At 38.5% G+C, this 19,621-nt stretch overlaps 1 protein-coding gene across 3 annotated transcripts in view; it reads left to right on the plus strand.

Moving 5' to 3' along the window:
- Positions 1 to 19,621, plus strand: part of EXOC4 (exocyst complex component 4) — an 845,850-nt gene that overhangs the window by 689,440 nt on the left and 136,789 nt on the right. For 2 of the 3 annotated variants that reach the window (XM_025378967.1, XM_025378968.1), the window contains one exon: positions 17,982 to 18,160. In XM_025378967.1, coding sequence (XP_025234752.1) covers positions 17,982 to 18,160 — 179 coding nt within the window. Of the gene's footprint in view, positions 1 to 17,981; positions 18,165 to 19,621 lie in introns of all 3 variants that reach the window. The other variant, XR_003118525.1, reaches the window with a different exon arrangement.

A 19,621-nucleotide genomic window follows, 5' to 3' on the forward strand; every position in this document is an offset into this window, starting at 1 on the left:
AGAATAATAATTTTGCTGCCCTAAAAACTTCCTGTGTTCTCCTATTCATCCCTCCCTCCCTCGACACCCTGAACCCCTGGCAACCACTGATCTTTTTATTACCTCCATAGTTTCGTCTTTTGCAGAACGTTATACAGTTGAAATCATACAGCATGTTTCCTCTTGAGAATGACTCCTTTTGCTTAGCAATATGCATTTAAGTTTCCTCCATGTTTTTTTGTGGTATTATTGCTCATTTCTTTTTATCTCTGAATTATGTTCCATTTCATAGATGTACTACTTTATTCACTCATCTATTGAAGGATATCTTAGTTGCTTTCAAGTTTTGGCAATTATGAACAAAGGTGCTGTAAATAATTTGTGTACTGGTTTGTGTGTGGATGCAAGTTTTTAACTCATTTGAGTAAATACCAAAGAATGTGATTGCTGGATCATAAGGGTAAAGTATGTTTAGTTGTATAAGAAACTGCCAAAATGTATTCCGAAGTGGTTGTATCATTTGACATTCCTAACAGCAAGGAACAAGAGCTCCTGTTTCTCCACATCCTTGCCAACATTTGATGCTGTCAGTGTTTTGGATTTTAGCCATTCTTATGAATGTCTAGTGATATCTCATTGTATTAATTAGCAATTTCCTAATGACGTGATGTTGAACATCTTTTCATATGCTATTTGCTGTCTGTGTATCTTTGGTGAAGTGTTTATTCAGATCTTTTGCCTACTTTTTAATTGGGTTATGGATATTCTTGTCCAGTTTTAAGAGTTATTTGTATATTTTGGTTAGCAGTTCTTTATCTGATAAGTATTTTGCAAAGATTTTCTCCCAGCCTGTGGTTTGCCTTTTCATTCTCTTCACGATGTCTTTTGCAGAGGAGAACTTTTAATTAAGTCCTACATATTTTTTTGTGAATTGTGCTTTTCTGTTTTCTCTTATTTTAATTATTTTATATGATCCCATTTTTCTTGTCTTTTACCGTATTAGTTATACTTCTTTTTTTACTCCTTGCATTCGTAGTATACATTTATAACTAATCCAAGTCTGCTTTCAATAACACTGTACCGCTACACACTACACTATACACTGCAAGTAAGAATTAGAAAGGTTTATTTTTACCTTCGTTTATTCCTTCCCTAATGCTCCTCCTTTCTCAGTGTAGATCCAGGTTTCTGATCTGTATCAATTTTCTTCTCTCTGAAGAACTTCTTTTGACATTTCTTGCAAGACAGATCTACTGGCAGCAAATTCCTTCAGTTCTTATTTGTCTGAGAAAGTGTTTATTTTTTCTTCACTGAAAGGATAATTTCACTGGGTACAGAAATCTAGACTGATGTATTAGTCAAGGTTTTGCAAAGAAACAGACCTAATAGGATGGAGGAATGGATAGACAGATAGATTGATTGACTGATTATAGGAATTAGCTCATTAAATTATGAGGCCAAGAAGTTCCACCATCCACCATTTGCAAGCGGGAGAACAAGGAAAGTCAGTGGTGTAATTTATTCCAAGTCCAAAGACCTGAGAACAGGGGTGGAGGGTGGGGCTAGTGTAAGTCATGGAGTCTGAAGGCCTGAGAACCAGGAGCTTCAGTGTATGAGGACAAGAGAAAATGGATGTCCTGCTCTAGCATGCAGAGAAGGACTTCACCCATCTCCACCTTTCTGTTCTATCCAGGCCCTCAGTGGATTGGATGATACCCATCCATGTTGGTGGGGGAGGATCTTCTTTACTAAGTCTACTGATTAAAATGCTAATCTCTTCTAGAAACACGCTCACAGACACACCAGAAATGTTATACCAGTTATCTGAGCATCTCTTAGCCCAGTCAAGTTGACATATAAAATTAAACATCACAATTGATTGTTGTTGTTTTTTTGTTTTAACAATTAAATATTTCATTCCACTCTCTTCTTGCCTGCATGATTTCTGAAGAGAAATCTGATATAATTCTTGCCCTTGTTCCTCTATAGGTTTTTTCTGCCTCTGGTTTCTTTAAAGATTTTTTTCGTCTTTGACTTTGTGTACTTTGAATATGATATGCCAAAGTGTAGAATTTATGGTGTATATCCTGCTTGGTGCTTTCTGAGCCTCCTGAATCTGTGGTTTGGTATCTCTAATTGATTTGGGGTAATTTTCAGTTACTCTTGCTTCAAATATTTCTTCTGTTCCTTTTTCTCTTTCTTCTCCTTCTGATATTCCCATTATGCATATGTTATACCTTTTTAAACTGTCTTATAGTTCTTGGATCACATGTTTTTTAACTGTCTCAGGGTTCTTAGATATTCTGTTGTTTTGTTCTTCTTTTCTCTTTCTGGCTCAGTTTTGAAGGTTTCTATTGACATTTCTTCAATGTCTCCAGTTCTTTCCTTGGCCATATCCAGTCTATTGCTGAGCCCATTGGAGGCATTCTTCATTTTTGTTACCCAGTGTTTTTTATTTCTAACATTTCCTCTTGATTCTTTCTTAGAGTTTTCATCTCTTCTTGCATTACCTGTAGTTTGCTTTTTATTGGATATCTATTTATTATATATACATACTTTTAATGAAGCATAATAAATATGTGAGAAGGTGCACATATCAAAGTCACAACTGTGCCAATTTTTACACTTTTCTCTTTTGTAACCAATACTCAGATCAAGAAATAGAAGATTAGCAATAAGAAATAGAACATAGCAACAAAGGGCCTTCTTGTCCTCCTTCCTTCCAGTTACTGCCTGCCTCTTGAAAAGTTACCCTAACTGACTCGTAACTACTAGACTAGTTTAATCTATTTTTGGACCTTATATAAATGGAATCATACAATTATACACGTTTTTATTTTTATGACTGTCTTCTTGTGTTCCACATTATGTGAGCAAGATTCATCCATATTGTTGTATATAGGTTCTCATTACTCCATAGTCTATATTGTATTTCATTATGTTACTACAACAAAGTTTTTAAACAATTTATACGTGTGTGTGTCTATATGTGTGTATGTATGTACATGTGATTGTGTATTCATACACACATCATTCTGATGGGCACTTGGAACTATTTCAGATAGTGCTGTTGTGAATATACTGGGGGTTTGTGATAACCATATATATGCATTTTGGTTGGGTATATCCTAGGAGTAGAATTTCTGGGTAATAGAGTATGCATATGTTGAGTTTTAGTATACACTGCCAAATAATTTTCCAAAGTGGTAGTAAGAGTTTATACTTTTTTTTTCCTTTGAGACAGAGTTTCGCCCTTCGCCTAGGCTGGAGTGCAGTGGTGCAATCTCAGCCCACTGCAACTGCCGCCTTCTGGTTTCAAGAGATTCTCCTGCCTCAGCCTCCCAAGTAGCTGGGATTACAGGCGCCCACCACAATGCCCAGCTGATTTTTGTGTTTTTAGTAGAGTCGGTTTCACCGTATTGGCCAGGCTTATCTCGAACTCTTGACCTTGTGATCTGCCCACCTCGGCTTCCCTTATAGTGTTGTATGAGAGTTCTAGTTGCCCCATATCTCACCAGCACTTAATTTTTTATTTTAGCCAGCCCAGTAGGTTTGTAAGGGTATCTCGTTGTCGTTTAATATGCATTTATCTCTTGAACAATGAACTTGAATACTTTTTTATGTGCACTTACATATTTATTGGCCATTGAATATCCTCTTTGGTAACATATTTGTTCAAATCTATTGCCCATTTTAATTAGCTTGCCTGTCTTTACTGACTTTTAAGAGTTCTTTGCATATCTGGATGTAACATATTTGAGATAGATAGATAGATCGACCGACCAACAGATCTTCTCCCACTGTACAGGTTGCCGTTTTTACTCTCTTAATGGTGTCTTTTACTAAACAGACTTTTTAAAGTTTTAATAAATTAAATTTGTTATTATTTATGGACAGGACATTTTGAATCCTATTTAAGAAACCTGTGATATACCAAAGTCACAGAGATGTTTTCTTCTAAAACTTTTATTGTGCTGAACGTATTTTCCCCCTGCATCTGATATGAATGATAAGCTCTTACATTTTTATTTCCTCTGCCTGTTCTCTTCCCTTCATTTGCAGCATGTTGTCATGACTATAATGTAGAGAGTAACTTGAGGGGTTTTTTTCTATCAAGACAGGTAAAGAATGATTGAGAGATCGTTAGAGCCCTGAGTAGAAATAATTAAACTGACCTTAGGACAGAGGTCAAGCCACAAGGCTCCACTCTTTCACAGTATTGCCATAATATTTTCCCACTGCCAGATTTTGAAGACACCTGGGTGAACATGTCCCCACTCGTTCTCTGTAAGCATACTCACCTAACTACAGCTGTCAACCTTAATAGTTGCACTACAAGCAGTTTCTGGAAGAAAAAAATATTTTTCCCAACTTTGCAGATTATTTTAAATGACTAAATATCTTCTTCTTCTTGTCCCTCAGCCTATTTTTGTGTAACTCCTTAATTGTATTCGATGCATAGCAATGGGATTTTCCGTCAGTCTTATTAGGTATCTTCAGTAGTTTAAATTGAAGGGAATGCTTTCTAGCCTCATTCCAGAAGAGAGAATACTGATCCAAAGAAATGAGCTTTTACCACCTCATGCTTCTGATTTAGAAAAGCTAGAATCAAGGTCCTGGCTTTCTTTATTCTCGTTTTGCTCACTGAGTTATATCACTTTCCATCTTAAATTTGAAGGCAAAACAAATTAAATGTATATTTTTTAATGCGTGAAGTAAAATGTAATCTTAAGTGTATAACTAAATGTAATGTTATATCTCATTATATACCATCCCAGATCAAAATATACAATTTTTCTAGTATCCCCAAAAGTCCTGCTCTCAGAGTAACCACTAGTCTGACTTTCATCACCATAGTTTAGATTTACTTGTCTTTTAATTTTATATAAATTTAATCATAGCATCTGATTTATTTTGTTCAACACTATGCCTAAAGGATTTATCCATGTTTTTGCTTATAGACATGGCTTGAAAAACAAACTATATTTGCCTTAACAAAAGAAAAGTAATTTTTAGGTCTATTTGTTATATGATTGACTCTTTCCTTTTAACCTGTCACATTCTGTATCCCAATTAGAAGTTTAAAGCAAAGGTAAGTAGAAGAGGACACTCTTCATTGGTATTCCAATGCGGTAGACTTGACAGAGTGCCTTGATTTAGCACTTTAGAGTACCATAGAATATGGCATGAGCCAAAAAGACTGAAAAGTCACAATTTCCCCCTGTAATTAGTTTTTAAAGCTCAGAGGGTTGCTTGGCACATAGATGAATATAGAATCCAGTGCCCTTTGCATTGAATAAAGGTTATGTTCCCTTCATTACTAAATGAGGCTCTTTTCTATTCTTGTTTTTTAACTAAAAAATAAAATGTATTATTTCCAGGCTTAACTTTGAATGGAGGGAAGAAAAATAGGTCAAGCAAGGGCTTTCATAGAAAAATGAAAAATAGCAAATATCCTTTTATTCCCAAAGAAGCTGAAAGCAGGCTTTCTAGCCCATTGTCTTTGCACCTGCCATATATATGTATATATTTATCCTTTTGAGATCAATGAGTATCTGCTGGTAAAAGGCATTCCTGCTTTCTGGAGATGTAATTAACAGAAGGGATAAGGTGTTGGGGGAAGCAAAGGGGACAGGGAAGGAGCTAGGGAGACCATGTGTATTAGAAAAACAGCAGCCGCCCCATCACCCCAAAATTGTTACCCCCATTTCATTCATACCCTGAATGAAAGAAGAAGAATCAGTTCTCTAGAGCCGGGTTTGAAAATCCTTAAGTGGATAGGTGTGATTGGCAGGACCTGGAGCAGAATTTTCAGGTGCTAAAGGTCAAGCAATATATAAAACCTACAGATTAGTCTTGAAAGATGCACAATAAATAATTAAGATTGTGCATGTAATCCCAGCACTTTGGAAGGCTGAGGTGGGTGGATCACGAGGTCAGGAGTTCGAGACCAGCCTGACCAACATGGTGAAACCCCGTCTCTACTAAAATAGAAACAAAATTAGCTGGGAGTAGTGGCACATGCCTGTAGTCCCAGCTACTCAGGAGGCTGAGGCAAGAGAATTGCTTGAACTCAGGAGACGGAAGTTGCAGTGAGCTGAGATTGGGCCGCTGCACTCCAGCCTATGTGACAGAGCGAGACTCCATCTCAAAAAAAAGAATTAAGATTGTTCAGTCGATTCCAGCAGTCACAGCAATAAGAGTTGTCAGTGCCTGGCACTGTACAGCAGCAGTACAAAGTTTCAGGAATTATTGTTCCTACTCAACATATGAGGAAATTGAGGTGCAGAAGAAGTAAATGACTTCCCCAAAAACACAGCCACTAAGTGACAGAGCTAGAATTTGACTCTAGGTAATCTGACTTCCAGAGCCACCACACTATGACTGACCAGCCTAAAAATGGATCAGGAATTTGCGGATTTTGACATTTGAATTATTCCTTCCTTTTCACTGATCATCACAGTCTTGACTGATATTTGATTCATTTTATGCTAATGTCAGAGACATTTATCATATAAGCATTTTGACTCTAGATTTTGTTTTCTATGGTATTCATTATATTATACCTAATGTATTATATTGTTACCGAATGTGTTACAATGTATTATATTGTTATAGGTTCTCTCCCTTCCAATAACAGGTTGTTAAACAGAACATCCAGCTGTATTTGGAGGAAAAACAATACATTGAATCTAGGTGCTTTAAAACTGCTTGTCTTATTTTCCTCTGAGTTATATGTCTGACTAATCAATGCAAAGAAAAAATAATAATCATTGTTGAAAAGAAGATGGGGGAATGAAATATTAAAATGATATAAAATAAATTATATAGGTTTTGGATGGAGGGTGATGCAGTCCTGAATAGGGAAGAGAGACTAAAGGACATTTTGTAGCTATTTGTAGTTATTGAGTTATTCAGAAAACAACTTTTCTATTTTGTCTGGAGAATCAGATGAGTGGTATGTTTATTATGACTACCTTTTGGGGTTTTATGAAATTAGGAAGTCAACATGATTAACAGCAAAATATTCGTTTCCAGCAAGCAAGATGGTTGATCTTAAGTTATTATTTGACGTGAGTCATATGTTAAGTGTTCAGTGAAAAAGGAATAAAAGCAGAAAGCAGGTTTGCACTTTTACTTTTCTTCTGTGGAATCCTCTTAGTATAGGTCCTCATACCATAGGTCCTCAGTAAATGTTGAATGAATGAGAAGGATCAGCTAGTCCTCAAATGAAAGGAATAAAATGTAAAAACAAAAAAACAAAAAAAATGAGGAGGCCTCAGGCTTCAGTGAACTCTCTAAAAGTTACATGCATAGTAAGAAATTCCCTTTGGAAAGTCACTGGCCTACATTCTGGTCCTCAGCACCATCATTAACTAGTTTGTTTTGTTTTTGTCCTTAGTAGTTCTTTATACCTCTTCAATTTTTTCATCCAATTCGGATTACACAATTCTAAGAGAAGCAGAACTCTAGCAGGGCTAGGAATGTGTTTAGATGAGGAAATTATATGAATAAAGTAGAGCACAAATGATTCTCAGAAAAGTTCCTGTTGGAAATTTGAAAGGTTCTCAACGTAATATAAGCCACAGCTGTTAAAAGGTTCCAGCTAACTATAACTACCAAAGAATCTTTAGATAAGTTTGAAGGAGTAAATGAAAGGAGTGAAGCAGGAAAAAAAAAGACTTTAGCTGTCTTGAACAAAATGTTCATATTTATGTTCATAAATTGGAGACATTTATTTCATTATATCTGGACGCTTAATATAACTTTTAAAATATAATTATAAAAGGAAAGACAAATCAGAAAACATGAATATATTAAATAAGTGCAAGAGTAGAAAATGCTTTACTAAAATATTTTCTTTGCCGCAGTTAAATGAGGTGAAGGTCGTAGATGGATATAGGATGCTGCCAGGCAAGTCTGGATGAGAAGCTGACTTAAATCTCAAAACTAAACAAAAAAGACAGGTCATTAACTGGAGACTCAGCTGCAAACATATCAATTAATGTTCAAGATGATTGAATTAGGCATTCTGTTGTTATATGAAAATGATACCATTCTTGTTAGCATAAGATTGGCAGTAAATGGAAAAAAACAAAATGTAAAATCTCCCCTACACATCACATTAATGCTAGTGTATTTGGACAATTATTTGAGAATTATAATTATCTGTTAGTATCATTAAAGTGTTACTAATTTATTTTCTACATTTAATTTTTTATTTAATTTTTTTCCATTAAAGTGGACATTTAATTCCATTCCTCTTTCGTTTGAGGCTTAATAAAAGAAAAAAAATGCAATTCTCCCAAGGTAGTCCCACTTAGCCCTTGAGAAAGACAGGCTGGCAGTGGTCACCTGTGCCGTTGTGGTGGTGGGCAGGATGCCTGTGGTCAAGCTTGGGTAGGTTGCAGGCAGAAGTGTTCCCAAGACAAGGGCAAGTGGTGAGACGGTCTAGAAGCACTACCAAAAGCCCGTGCCTGCTGTAGGCTTTGCCCCGCTCTGTCTCTGCTGATGCCTGTTCTCTGCTGCAAGCTGAAATTCCCTGCCAGGGGGTGAAGGACCATTTACCTCCTTACATCTGTCGTTCTCTCCTTGTTGAATTGTTTCCACTTCCTAGTCCACCATCCTCTTTCATACTCACCTTTGCCATCAAGATTCAGCTCCGGTATCAACTCCTCCAGCATCTCCTCCCAGAAACCCTCCTCCTGCTCCACATTCCACCCTGCTCCCCTCGCTCACAGTCTGTGGGTGAGTCAAACAAGTAAGCAGACTCTTAGTAGTGTGGTGAGTACTACTGCTGGAGGGAAAAATATGGATAAACCTACACAGAAGAGGCCAGAGAACTAAAAAGCATACTATAACTACATTAGAAAGACAAAGGGGATGGAATTGGAGCTCAGGGAAGGTGGTCCTCACCCATCCATCAAGCAAGAGGTCAGAACACAATGTCTAAAATTAACATCAACAAGTAGCCGTTTCAACAGATTCTTCAGAGAGATGGCGAAAGTCACTGAAAGAATTTTAGAAAGAGCAGTACCTTTTTTTTTTTTTTTTTTTTTTTTGAGAAAGCGTCTCCATCTGTCACTTAGGCTGGAGTGCATTGGCGCGATCTTGGCTCACTGCAACCTTCGCCTCCCGGGTTCAAGCGATTCTTCTGCCTCAGTCTCCCAAGTCACTGGGACTACAGGCACTCACCACCATGCCCGGCTAAGTTTTGTATTTTTAGTAGTGATGGGGTTTCACCATATTGACCAGGCTGATCTTGAACTCCTGACCTCGTGATCCATCCGCCTCGGCCTGCCAACATGCTGGGATTGTAGGTGTGAGCCACCACGCCTGGTTACAGTAGTACCTTTTTAAACAGTTATATGTGGTTGTTTCTGGGGCACAAGACTGAGACTGGGGAGTGGTAGGACAGTGGGGTCACTACTGATTCATGTAGGTTATTTAACCATGGGTAATTATTCCTTTGGTTTAGAATTGTTGTTTGCTTTAAAAATAATTCTCCACATATCCTCAAACCCTGTGACTGCTCTGATAGTTCCCTGCTGCTCCCAAATACATTGTTGTTCTAACACTTCTATCCCAGAGAAAAAAATGGATCATCTTAAGCCATTTTCACTTTTTTGCCAATTTTACACAAAGCATTTACTCTTCTGTATAGTATCTGTTTTGTTTTGTTTTTTTTCTTTCCAACTTTTATTTTAGATTCAGGGATATGTATGCAGGTTTGTTACATGGGTAAATTGCGTGTCATGGGGATTTAGTGTACAGAATATTTTATCACCCAGTTAAGAAATATAGTACCCTATGGGTAGTGTTTTGATTCTAACCCTCCTTCTACCCTTCTTCACCTTCAAGTAGGCACATGTCTACTGCTTCCTTCTTTGTATCAGTGTGTATCTCATTTTGCCCCTGCCAAGGTTCACATCTCTCTCTTCCTTCCTCCTAAAACCCCCTTCCCTACTCATTCCTCATCCCTTCTCTTCTCTGTTCCAAGAGAAAAGAAACCTTACCTGATACTTCGTTTCTTTTGCCTGAGATCAATTGTTTAATATCTCTGCTCTGAACAGATATCAGTTCTTCAAGAGGAAATCCTGTGGCAATTTGACAGGTAACCAAGACAGTCAATAAGCTGGTATCCTCAGGGGAAGGAGTTCAATGCTGTGTAAAGTATGGCTTTTAAACCCATACTCATTCTCAGTAGTGGAAAAACCAGAGTATTATGTGTTCAACTTATAATAAGTGATTATTGGTTATTTTACTCCTATCACCTGGTAATCTATTTTGAAGTTCAGGAATTCTTTGTGGAAAGTTATTGTTATAATTATGCACTGTATAGTGCATATTATACAGTGACTCCTGGCAGAAAAACTGCATACCTACAGAAGTCCTAGCACCTAAAGAAAAAACATGAACCTAATTGTTTATACCTAGTGTTGCTTGACAATTTCTATGAAGCAAAGCTAGTGGCCGAACTTATTTGAGTGTCTTAGCTAAAGAAAGATGCATTCTTTTTCCAAGCTCGTAGAGCATTTCCATGCAATTGTGTTCCAAGTCTACATATCATAACTCTGAGCTGGTGCTGTCAGCATCAAAGTACTACATGCTGCTTTGCAGTTAGCTTTTTGCTTAGTTTCTAGTATCAGTTTTCACGGAATTTTTTCACTGTCTTTACCCACTGATACATCAGTGTACTCTTCTGCTTGGTACCAAAAACGGGGATACAAAACGTGGAGAAACGCTGAGACTGAGCCTGGGGTTCCTGACCCCCTGTGCCGCTAACTCCCCGTGTGTCCCTTCCTCCTCTGCACCTCCAGCTCTTCCTCTGTAAACGACAACCTGTGAGTCTCCAACTTACTGGCTGTTTTTTTTTTAAGTGATGTTTGTGTGTGTGTATGTGTTTATGTGTATTTATTTGTTTTAACTAGCTTATTAGGTCATATTTAACATCCCGTAAAGCTATGTTTTTAAGTCAGATATTTATGCTTCAGAGTAAGTTGGAACCCCTTATGTAATCACCTAATGTATTTCTACCCATTTTGTGGAACTTTGAATATAATCGTACTATTTTTAGTTACTACTTTGGGTTCTAGTTTACATTTATGGCTTTTTTTTTTTTCAAACATTCGTTATTTATTTGATGTCTCAGAAACAGAACCTCCAATTGTAAAGCTGTTTTAAAAGAAAATTGTGTCAATTTTTTGATAATTACTATTTTCCAATGAGGTTTCCAGAAAAACAGTATCATACAACCAAAAGCTGCCTGTAATTGCTTTTGAAGGATCCAGTTCTTAGATAAACTCAGGATTCAACACTGATATCAAAGATGTAAGGTTAATGACCAGAGTGCCTAGCCAGTTTTATTGTTCTAGAATTTAAGTGTTTAATGACAGGCATCAAATGAGTCACACAGGAGTGGCTCAATAAATACTTGTTGAATGAATGTATGTCTGTATTCATGTGCTACTTGATATATAAGTAATGGATTCAAATAAGAGAAAGGATAGTATAGGAGGAATCTCAGAATATGGAGTACAAAGACTTAATTGTTTGCCCAAATTCTGAGCTGTAGTTTTATATTGGCAATTGAAAATTACTCAGAAATAAAAAAGTTATCTATTTAATATACAGAATATATTTTCAATAATATAGGCAAAAGAACAACAATTATGCTGCTAGGAAAGAAAAACTGTAACTTAAACTAAAAGTATAATTATAGAGAAATTTTAAAGAATTTCTTCTCATACACATTATATAGATCTGAGTCAAATAGGAACAGGTTTTTTTAAAACATAATAAATCTCTCATACTAATGCATTTGGACTTATCACACACCTGGACCTGTGATTAAGATCTTGGCCTCTAATTGGAGAAGCTGTTGGAATCCTGGTGTTTTGCTACCAATCTAGCCTCCATAAGGATGATGTGTTTGTATCTTTCTTTTAGACTGGGAGCCTGCATGGTGGCAAAGCTGCCTTAGCAGAATGGTGTCTGCAATGTACTCTCTAGACCTTTGCCTCTGCCATAGCTTTGATAACTCTAACCTTGCTTCTTCTAGAAGAGGCTAAATTATGCATAATAGTTTTTCTGTGCTCACCCTTAAGAACACAACACATAAACCACTCAAAAATACTTACACAAGGACAGAAAGATAGACTGACAGAAGAAACCATGCATTTATGCGTTCCTGGATTGAACATGTCAAAATGTAACTGACTGTCATTCTAAATTTTCTCTCTCCAGATCTGAAATTAAAACGGCAGAGACAGTTTGCAGGGATTCTGATTGCTTTCGTAATATTGCTTAAGTTTGTAATTGGTGCATTAACTTCTCATCGTACATGTTATATTTTGTATAAAACCTTCATTTCCAGAAACTCGGCACGCTGGGAAGAAACTTAAAGAGCACTGTCAAGGGATCTATGTAGGAAGTGATGCCCAGGAGTTCACCATCTTAGGAACTATTTTGGACAGGAGTAGGAGAGATACTGATTTTGAAAAGCCCAACAAAAAAATGCTTTTTCTCACTTCTTATTTGTTCCCTGAGCTTAACTCTTTGTTGTTATTTTAGAAATTTGAAAAACAGTAAACCCACAGAAAAGTTAACAGTGCAGTGAATGCATACGTACCATATACTGACTGAGATTTCCTGACCACTGACATCTTGCTATACTCACTCTATGCTCTCTCCAAATATATACACACACTTCCTTTCCAAGCCGTTCAAAAGTAGGCTACAGACATAATGACCTTTATTCTTGAACTCTTTAGCCTGCATTTGCCAAGAACAAAGACATTCTCTTATGTACCCATATCATTACCGTATGTATTAGTTTTATGTTGTGGCCTTGTAACAAATTACCACTGTTGTCAATAGGCTTGGCCATTTGAGTCTGTCCTGGCCTTTCCCCTGCTCTGTTCTTTGTCACAGGGGAACTGACTTTGCAGGCAGCATTTCCTAGGATCTTGGGGCAGTTATCTCAGGTCTGGGCTCAGCGATAGGAAGTAGCAATGAAAGATTTGGGGAACATGGCTAGGAGAGAGAGAGACGGGCCTGAGTGTGTGTGTGAGTGTGTGTGTGTGTGTGTGTGTGTGTAAATGTGATCAGATACAGCACAGGTCTGCAGACCAATCCCTGAAACCATTTGTGATGTTTTGTTCATAATTGCATCAGGTCTGCTGAAGGCGCAGATTTTTTTTTTCTTTTTCGCTTTCCTTTCAGTAGATAACAGAATTCTTTAAAGACTAAATGGAGACAATTTTGAGCATCTTTGGCAAAATTTCCTTAAATGAATTCTTGTCGGATAGACCTTTTTAAAGATTGTAATTGTGTGGTAAAATTAAGTTAAGTGGGTTTAACACTCCTGGCAAAATTATCTTAAATGAATTCTTGTCAGAGCTCTTTAAAGATTATAAATAATTGTGTGGTAAAAATTAAACTTCACAGGTTTAACATTCTTCTTTAGTTTCATAGGCTTCTATGTGAGCCTGTTGGCCAACGGATTTGGAAGGCAAGTCCTGAGATGGGATCCAGTACCCAAACACTCATGTTTTGAGTTCTGATTCCCGCTCCTGCTGTGTCGCATCATTTTGAGCAATTGCTGAGTGCCTGTTGCCTCTAAGTTTCTGTTACTTCACCTTCTGAAGACAATGTTAATTTGCTGCCACTTTCACTCAAAAATACATAGTGTCTTCGTTAAATAATGTGTTATCATAATAAGCAGAAGATGAAGGGCACGTAAAGCGGAAATAATACTGTCCAGTTGCCAGGCAGCAGTCATTCTGGCTGTGAGGTCTTCGGCAGGGGACAAGTGACTGTGTCTTCCGCAAGCCTGGAGGCACCAGTCCAGACCAGCTTCAGGCCAGTGGGCCCACTGCCTCCCACCTTGGCACAAGTAACTAATACCCGTGTCCTCCAGTTTTATGTGCTGGGATTCCTGACATGCCCATTTGAAAGTTCTCTCATATGTGGTGAGATGTTCCATTTTTCTCTTCACTAAAGCGTGAACTTGTTTTTCTGGAGAACATATGGACAGTATAGAAAAGCGTGATACGTTTCTGCAGTTGACATTTTAGCATATAGACATCCAACCTTTTTTTGGTTCATATATTTATTTATTTTGTTAATATCATACAGTACCTACAGTTATATAAGTTTATTTTACACAACTGCACATCATAATGAAAAGTAAGCTATACCACTTTTCCATATTATCAAGTTTTTTGTATACATAATTCCTAATGAATTCATGGTTTTCCATAGTATAGGTAGATCATAATTTAGTAAATCAGAGGGTTTGGGAAAAATATCTGTAGTCAGACAGCTAAAGCCATCCCTTTAAGGTTATTCTAACACATAAAAACCTTCCACCAAGCTCTTTGACACACACGAATCCTCGAAGGAATGATTTTTTGTGTGAAATGGTTATAGCTGTCAATCACTTATTCTCTGTGTCATGGTTTCTGTGCTCTTTTCAGGTTGTTAGGGGGTGATTATGGATTCCTGTCAAATGAGATGTCTGCTATGTATTCAACATGAGGCAGTTTGTATTTTTCTCAGTCTATTGCTCTTCTGTCTGAGGAGGTTAAGCAAATCTCAGTGAGCCAGAGGGAAATGGGATAGGCATCAAGCCCTGGCAGCACACGGCAAACATGCCCAGGGCCCAAGATCCCCACTCAAGCAGATTAGACTTCTTACATAAATACATTTGTCTTGATTGTCACATTCCACCTAGGGCTATACCTAATATGCATAAAATAGCTCCAAGCCTGGTTTTCAAAGCCATTTGCTTCCCCCCGTTGCTTTTTCACCACCCAGCTCAGAGGCATTTTTTGTGTTACACCTATCACAGATGATTAAGGGGCTCGAAGAGTTGATATATAAGGGCAGATTAAGAAAACTAAATATTTACAACCTGACTGAGTGACAGCCAAGGGAAATACTATAAATGTCTTCTGGGCTCGAATCACGGAGGAGACATTGTTTTGCTTTTCCTAGTAAGTGGATTTTAGAGCCATCCAAATTCAGAGAAAGCTTCCTTGGGATGACATCTCGTATGCTAATTAGATAAATGAGTCAGCTAGAAATTGCATTTAGCAGCTACTAACAGAAACTTGAAATAGCAGTGGCTTAAACAAGTAGGGTTTCATTTTTCTCTGCTATGACATGAAGCTCAAAAGCATTTTTATTGTCTGGGACTGCACTGGTGCCCCATGAGGGCATCAGTGCGCCATTGCCCCGCTGTCTTTGGGCTCCATTATGCTCAGCACTGGCTTCCATACTCAAGGTCACCTGATGTTTGAGAAGAGCTGCTGCAGCCCCAGTTGCCATGGCTTCGTTCCAGAAAGAGAGAAGGCAAAAGAGGTCTCTGCTAACTAAGATTGCTTAAGAGAGCTTCCTTGAAGCCCATCTACTGATTTCAGTTTACATCTCACTGGCCACCGCATCTGCAAGAAGGGCGGGAAAATTTACTGGGGTTTTTTGTTTTGTTTCACCTTAAGTTGGGCACATTGCTGACCCCAACAACATCAGGGTACTTTTACTAAGAACACATGGGATAATGGATACTTGGTAGGCAGCTAATGGCTTCTGTCACAATAATTAACATCTTGAAAATTCTGATGAAAGTCGGAACTGTAAGACGCTGTGGTTGGTATTTGTAAAACTCGCCCTTGATATGTAACATATTTCCTCCTGCTCACTCTCATCTACTTAAATTCATTCATCATCCCACTAAATAAACTAGCCATCTCAACAGACCTGAGAATAATAATAACAACAGTAGTTTTTACCAGGTAAAAACTGTTTGCACTGTGTTATGCACGTAAAAGCATCACCTGAATGATTTGCTTTAAAATTTTCTAAAGTGGTGATGGGGAGGCGTAAATAAGGATAAATGGAATAAGACTTCCATGAGTTGCTAATAGTTGAAGCTGGAAGACAGTTACATGGGGGGGTTGTTATACTCTTCTTTCTACTTTTATAATTATTGAAATTTTCCCAATGAAAAGCTTTAAAAGTCACATTTAATCCTCACATTCCTTCATATCAGGTCAGTTCTTTTACCCCTGGATAAGAATGCTTGGAGTTAAGGAGTGTCACACAATAAGCAAGTGGCAGATTCAATATTCAAACCTGGGTTTATCTCGCTTTGAAGTCTGTGTCCCACCCTTACCACTCAAGGAAAACACTTTTCAGACAAGCAGCCTGGGCATCACCTGGAAATCAGTTAGAAATGCAGAGTTCAGGGCCCCACCCCAAGACCTTTTCCACACCCCTTAGATCAGATTGGTGCACACCCACATTCCGTGTGCTGGGTTCACTGCCCTTCATTGCCTCAACATCAACTGTGGCGTTTCCTTTAGAAAAGATAACCTTCGGCTAAAATAAGGAGGCTAGTCGTGACTCACTATAAACATTTTAGATAACCATTTCATTCACAGCAGTTGTTTCTTTCAACATTGGGCATCTGCTGTAGTGCTGGGCGCTAAACGCCTGTGTGTCAATTAAGCATCTTTCTGACTATGTGTCAACCATTTTTATTAATCACTGCATGCTCGAAACTTAATTTGACTTGTTCTAATTAAATTAAGCCCTTGCTTCTTCTCACTTAAGGTGTGTTAGATTTTAAAAGCCTTGGGTCTTACAGAAAACTCTCCAGGTGCCTATTTCAACCTCCTCCAGCATCAGCTTTGCCTACCCACCTGTGTGTAACTTTCTTGATTTTTTTCCCCTAACATTCTCAGTCATTTATTTATTTATTTATTTATTTATTTATTATTTTTTTTTTTTTTTTGGAGACAGAGTCTCATGCTCTGTTGGTCAGGCTGAAGTGCAGTGGCACGATCTCAGCTCACTGCAACCTCTGCCTCCTGGGTTCAAGCAATTCTCCTGCCTCAGCCTCCCAAGTAGCTGGGACTACAGGTGCACGCCAGCACACCTGGCTAATTTTTTGCATTTTAGTGGAGACGGGGTTTCACTGTTGTTGCCCAGGCTGGTCTCGAACTCCTGAGCTCTGGTAATCCGCCTGCCTTGGCCTCCCAAAGTGCTAGGATTACAGACATGAGCCACTGTGCCCAGCCCTCAGTCATCTTTTCTAATTTTAGCCCTTTTCATTTTTAAAAGGAAAGAGAGCTGTGGAAATTAGGCAGCCTGAGTCCCAGCTTTGCCACTCATGTGTCATGTAGGCAGAACAGTTAACTGTCGGAGCCTCCAGTTCTTCATCTTCGCAGTGGCTGAGCTCTGTGATCTCAGGCCCCTTCCAGCTTCATCCTTTGTAACCCCTATAACTTGATTTTTCAACCCCTCCCTGACCCTGCAAAACATTTTGAAGACATCGGGCTCTGCGTGCAACCCACTCGATTATATTTTTCCAGGCAGTAAAAGGATCCCAGCATTGACTTTTTTTAATTGGTTTCTCTTTCCAAATGCTAAATGCCTTAATACTTATACTTTATGTGTGTTGGATCCTTTTTAGAACAACTTAGTAAATGAATAAATGAAGTCTGTCATCCATCTCAGTTGTGACCTACTCTTTTAAAGAGGCTGGGTCTTTGCTTTTGAATATTATTCAGTATTTTCTAGGTGTCAGATTAACTTGGTGGTTTTATTTTCACTACAATAAACTTTAAACCATGTACATATTTAACACCCTAAGCTGTTTGTCTACCTCTATAGCATGAGAAGAGGCAAGGAAAACACCTACAGGAGAGCAGTATAGATGCCATCCCCAGGAACCATCACCCCAGGCCCATGCTCGTCCCTGTTGAAGGCACAATCATTGGAGTCACTTACTTCTTCTTCTAAGAACTTTTTCCCCTACCAGAATCATGTTAAGCTGGCATGTGATAGTTGTCTCACAAAGTGAAACCTAGGAAAAAGAGCACGCTGTAAAATAGTGATCATGTCAGTCCTTGTGCTAGGTGTGCCTGAAACAGTGTTGCCCGGTCCTACCTTTTCCATGCTATATATATGAAGTGTGTTTCCAATTTGCTTTTCAGGGCAGCTTTTGGCAAGGAGTCTGAAGTTCTTATTGGAAACCTGGGTGATAAATTAATCCCTCCACAAGACATCCTTCGAGACGTCAGTGACCTCAAAGCCTTGGCCAACATGCATGAAAGCCTGGAGTGGCTGGCAAGTCGAACAAAGTCAGCTTTCTCCAATCTTTCTACATCCCAGAGTAAGTATCTAGTAGGAAGCTGTTGTGCGGACAGTTGAGGAACTAGACTGAATGCGTTCATTGAAAGATGAGAGTATACACTGGTCACCATGTCGGGGCGCATCTCAAGTGGTCAGAAGATCCTGGTTAGAATTCTGCTTGTGTTGCACCTCTCGTACTTTGTGATTCTGGGAAAGGAACTAATCTTGGTTTCCCTGTGTGGAATGTGGGAAGCCAGGAAAGGCCCATGTTAACATAGCTTGATATTAACATAGCCTTAGAAACATCAGTTCATCTAGGATTGAGCCACTATGTCTCAAGAACAGAAAGCAATACCATTTTTCCTCCTTACAGCAACTTCTCAAGGGCAGAAACTGTCTCAGAGCTCAGGGCTGTGTGCACGGCTGACATTCTCGTTTTACTTGGCTTAAAGCTAATTTTTTTATTGGAGTCATAGAAGTGATTAAGGTGCTAGAAAATAGAGTCAATGAAGACAACAATTATTCTGGAAAAAAAGATGGCTAAGAGATAGCAATTACAGATTTCAAGGAAATTAAGGAACAGAACATGAAATTAGGGGGAACCTCTTTTTCTGTCAAGGACCAATGACTTAGAGAAAAATGATTTGAAAAAAATGATTTGAAAACTTTAGGGCACATAAACTTTAATAGCTATACAATTGTACTTAAAGCATTACTTCAGGAGTATGTATAACACAATTAAAATAGAGACAAAGAAAACATGATATGAAGAAGGCATAAAGGAAAAGGCAGATTTATTATTTATTTATTGAGACAGTCTCACTCTGTCGCCCAGGCTGGAGTGCAGTGGCACAATCTCAGCTCACAGCAACATGTGCCTTCTGGGTTCAAGTGATTCTCATGCTCCAGCCTCCTGAGTAGCTGGGATTACAAGTGTGCACCACCACACCTGGCTTTGTGTTTTTAGTAGAGATGGGGTTTCGCCATGTTGGCCAGGCTGGTCTCAAACTCCTGGGCTCAAGCGATCCACCTGCCTTGGCCTCCCAAAGTGCTGGGATTACAAGTATGTAATCCCACCATGTCCAGCCCAAAAGGCAGATTTAGATGCATGAATGGAGAGATAGAAACAGGAGAGAAAAAGCAAAAAAACAACAGGAAGGAGAAGGAAGCAAAATCACCTCTGAATTTAATATTAGGGCTATTAGACAATGATTAGAAAGAAAACATTATTTGCACTGTGCACAGCAGAGTGAGTTTTTTTAATCACCGTCATTTGAGAAGATATTATTACTTGATTAGCCTCGTTTCCAGCCTAGAGATGGAAAGGTGTGGATTAAATTCACAGGGTGAATTATTCCCTCATCCTCTCAGAGTCTAAGGAGCCCCTTAAGTGCTCACTGCTTGTATGGCCTCATGCTGATTCTCTGCCTATCCCAAGGGCCAATGCGGGGTGGGAAGAAGGCACTGAATCTGTGGGCTTTGGAGGGAGATCATAGAATCT

This window comes from Theropithecus gelada, chromosome 3, assembly GCF_003255815.1.
Source record: "Theropithecus gelada isolate Dixy chromosome 3, Tgel_1.0, whole genome shotgun sequence".
Lineage (NCBI taxonomy): Eukaryota > Metazoa > Chordata > Mammalia > Primates > Cercopithecidae > Theropithecus > Theropithecus gelada.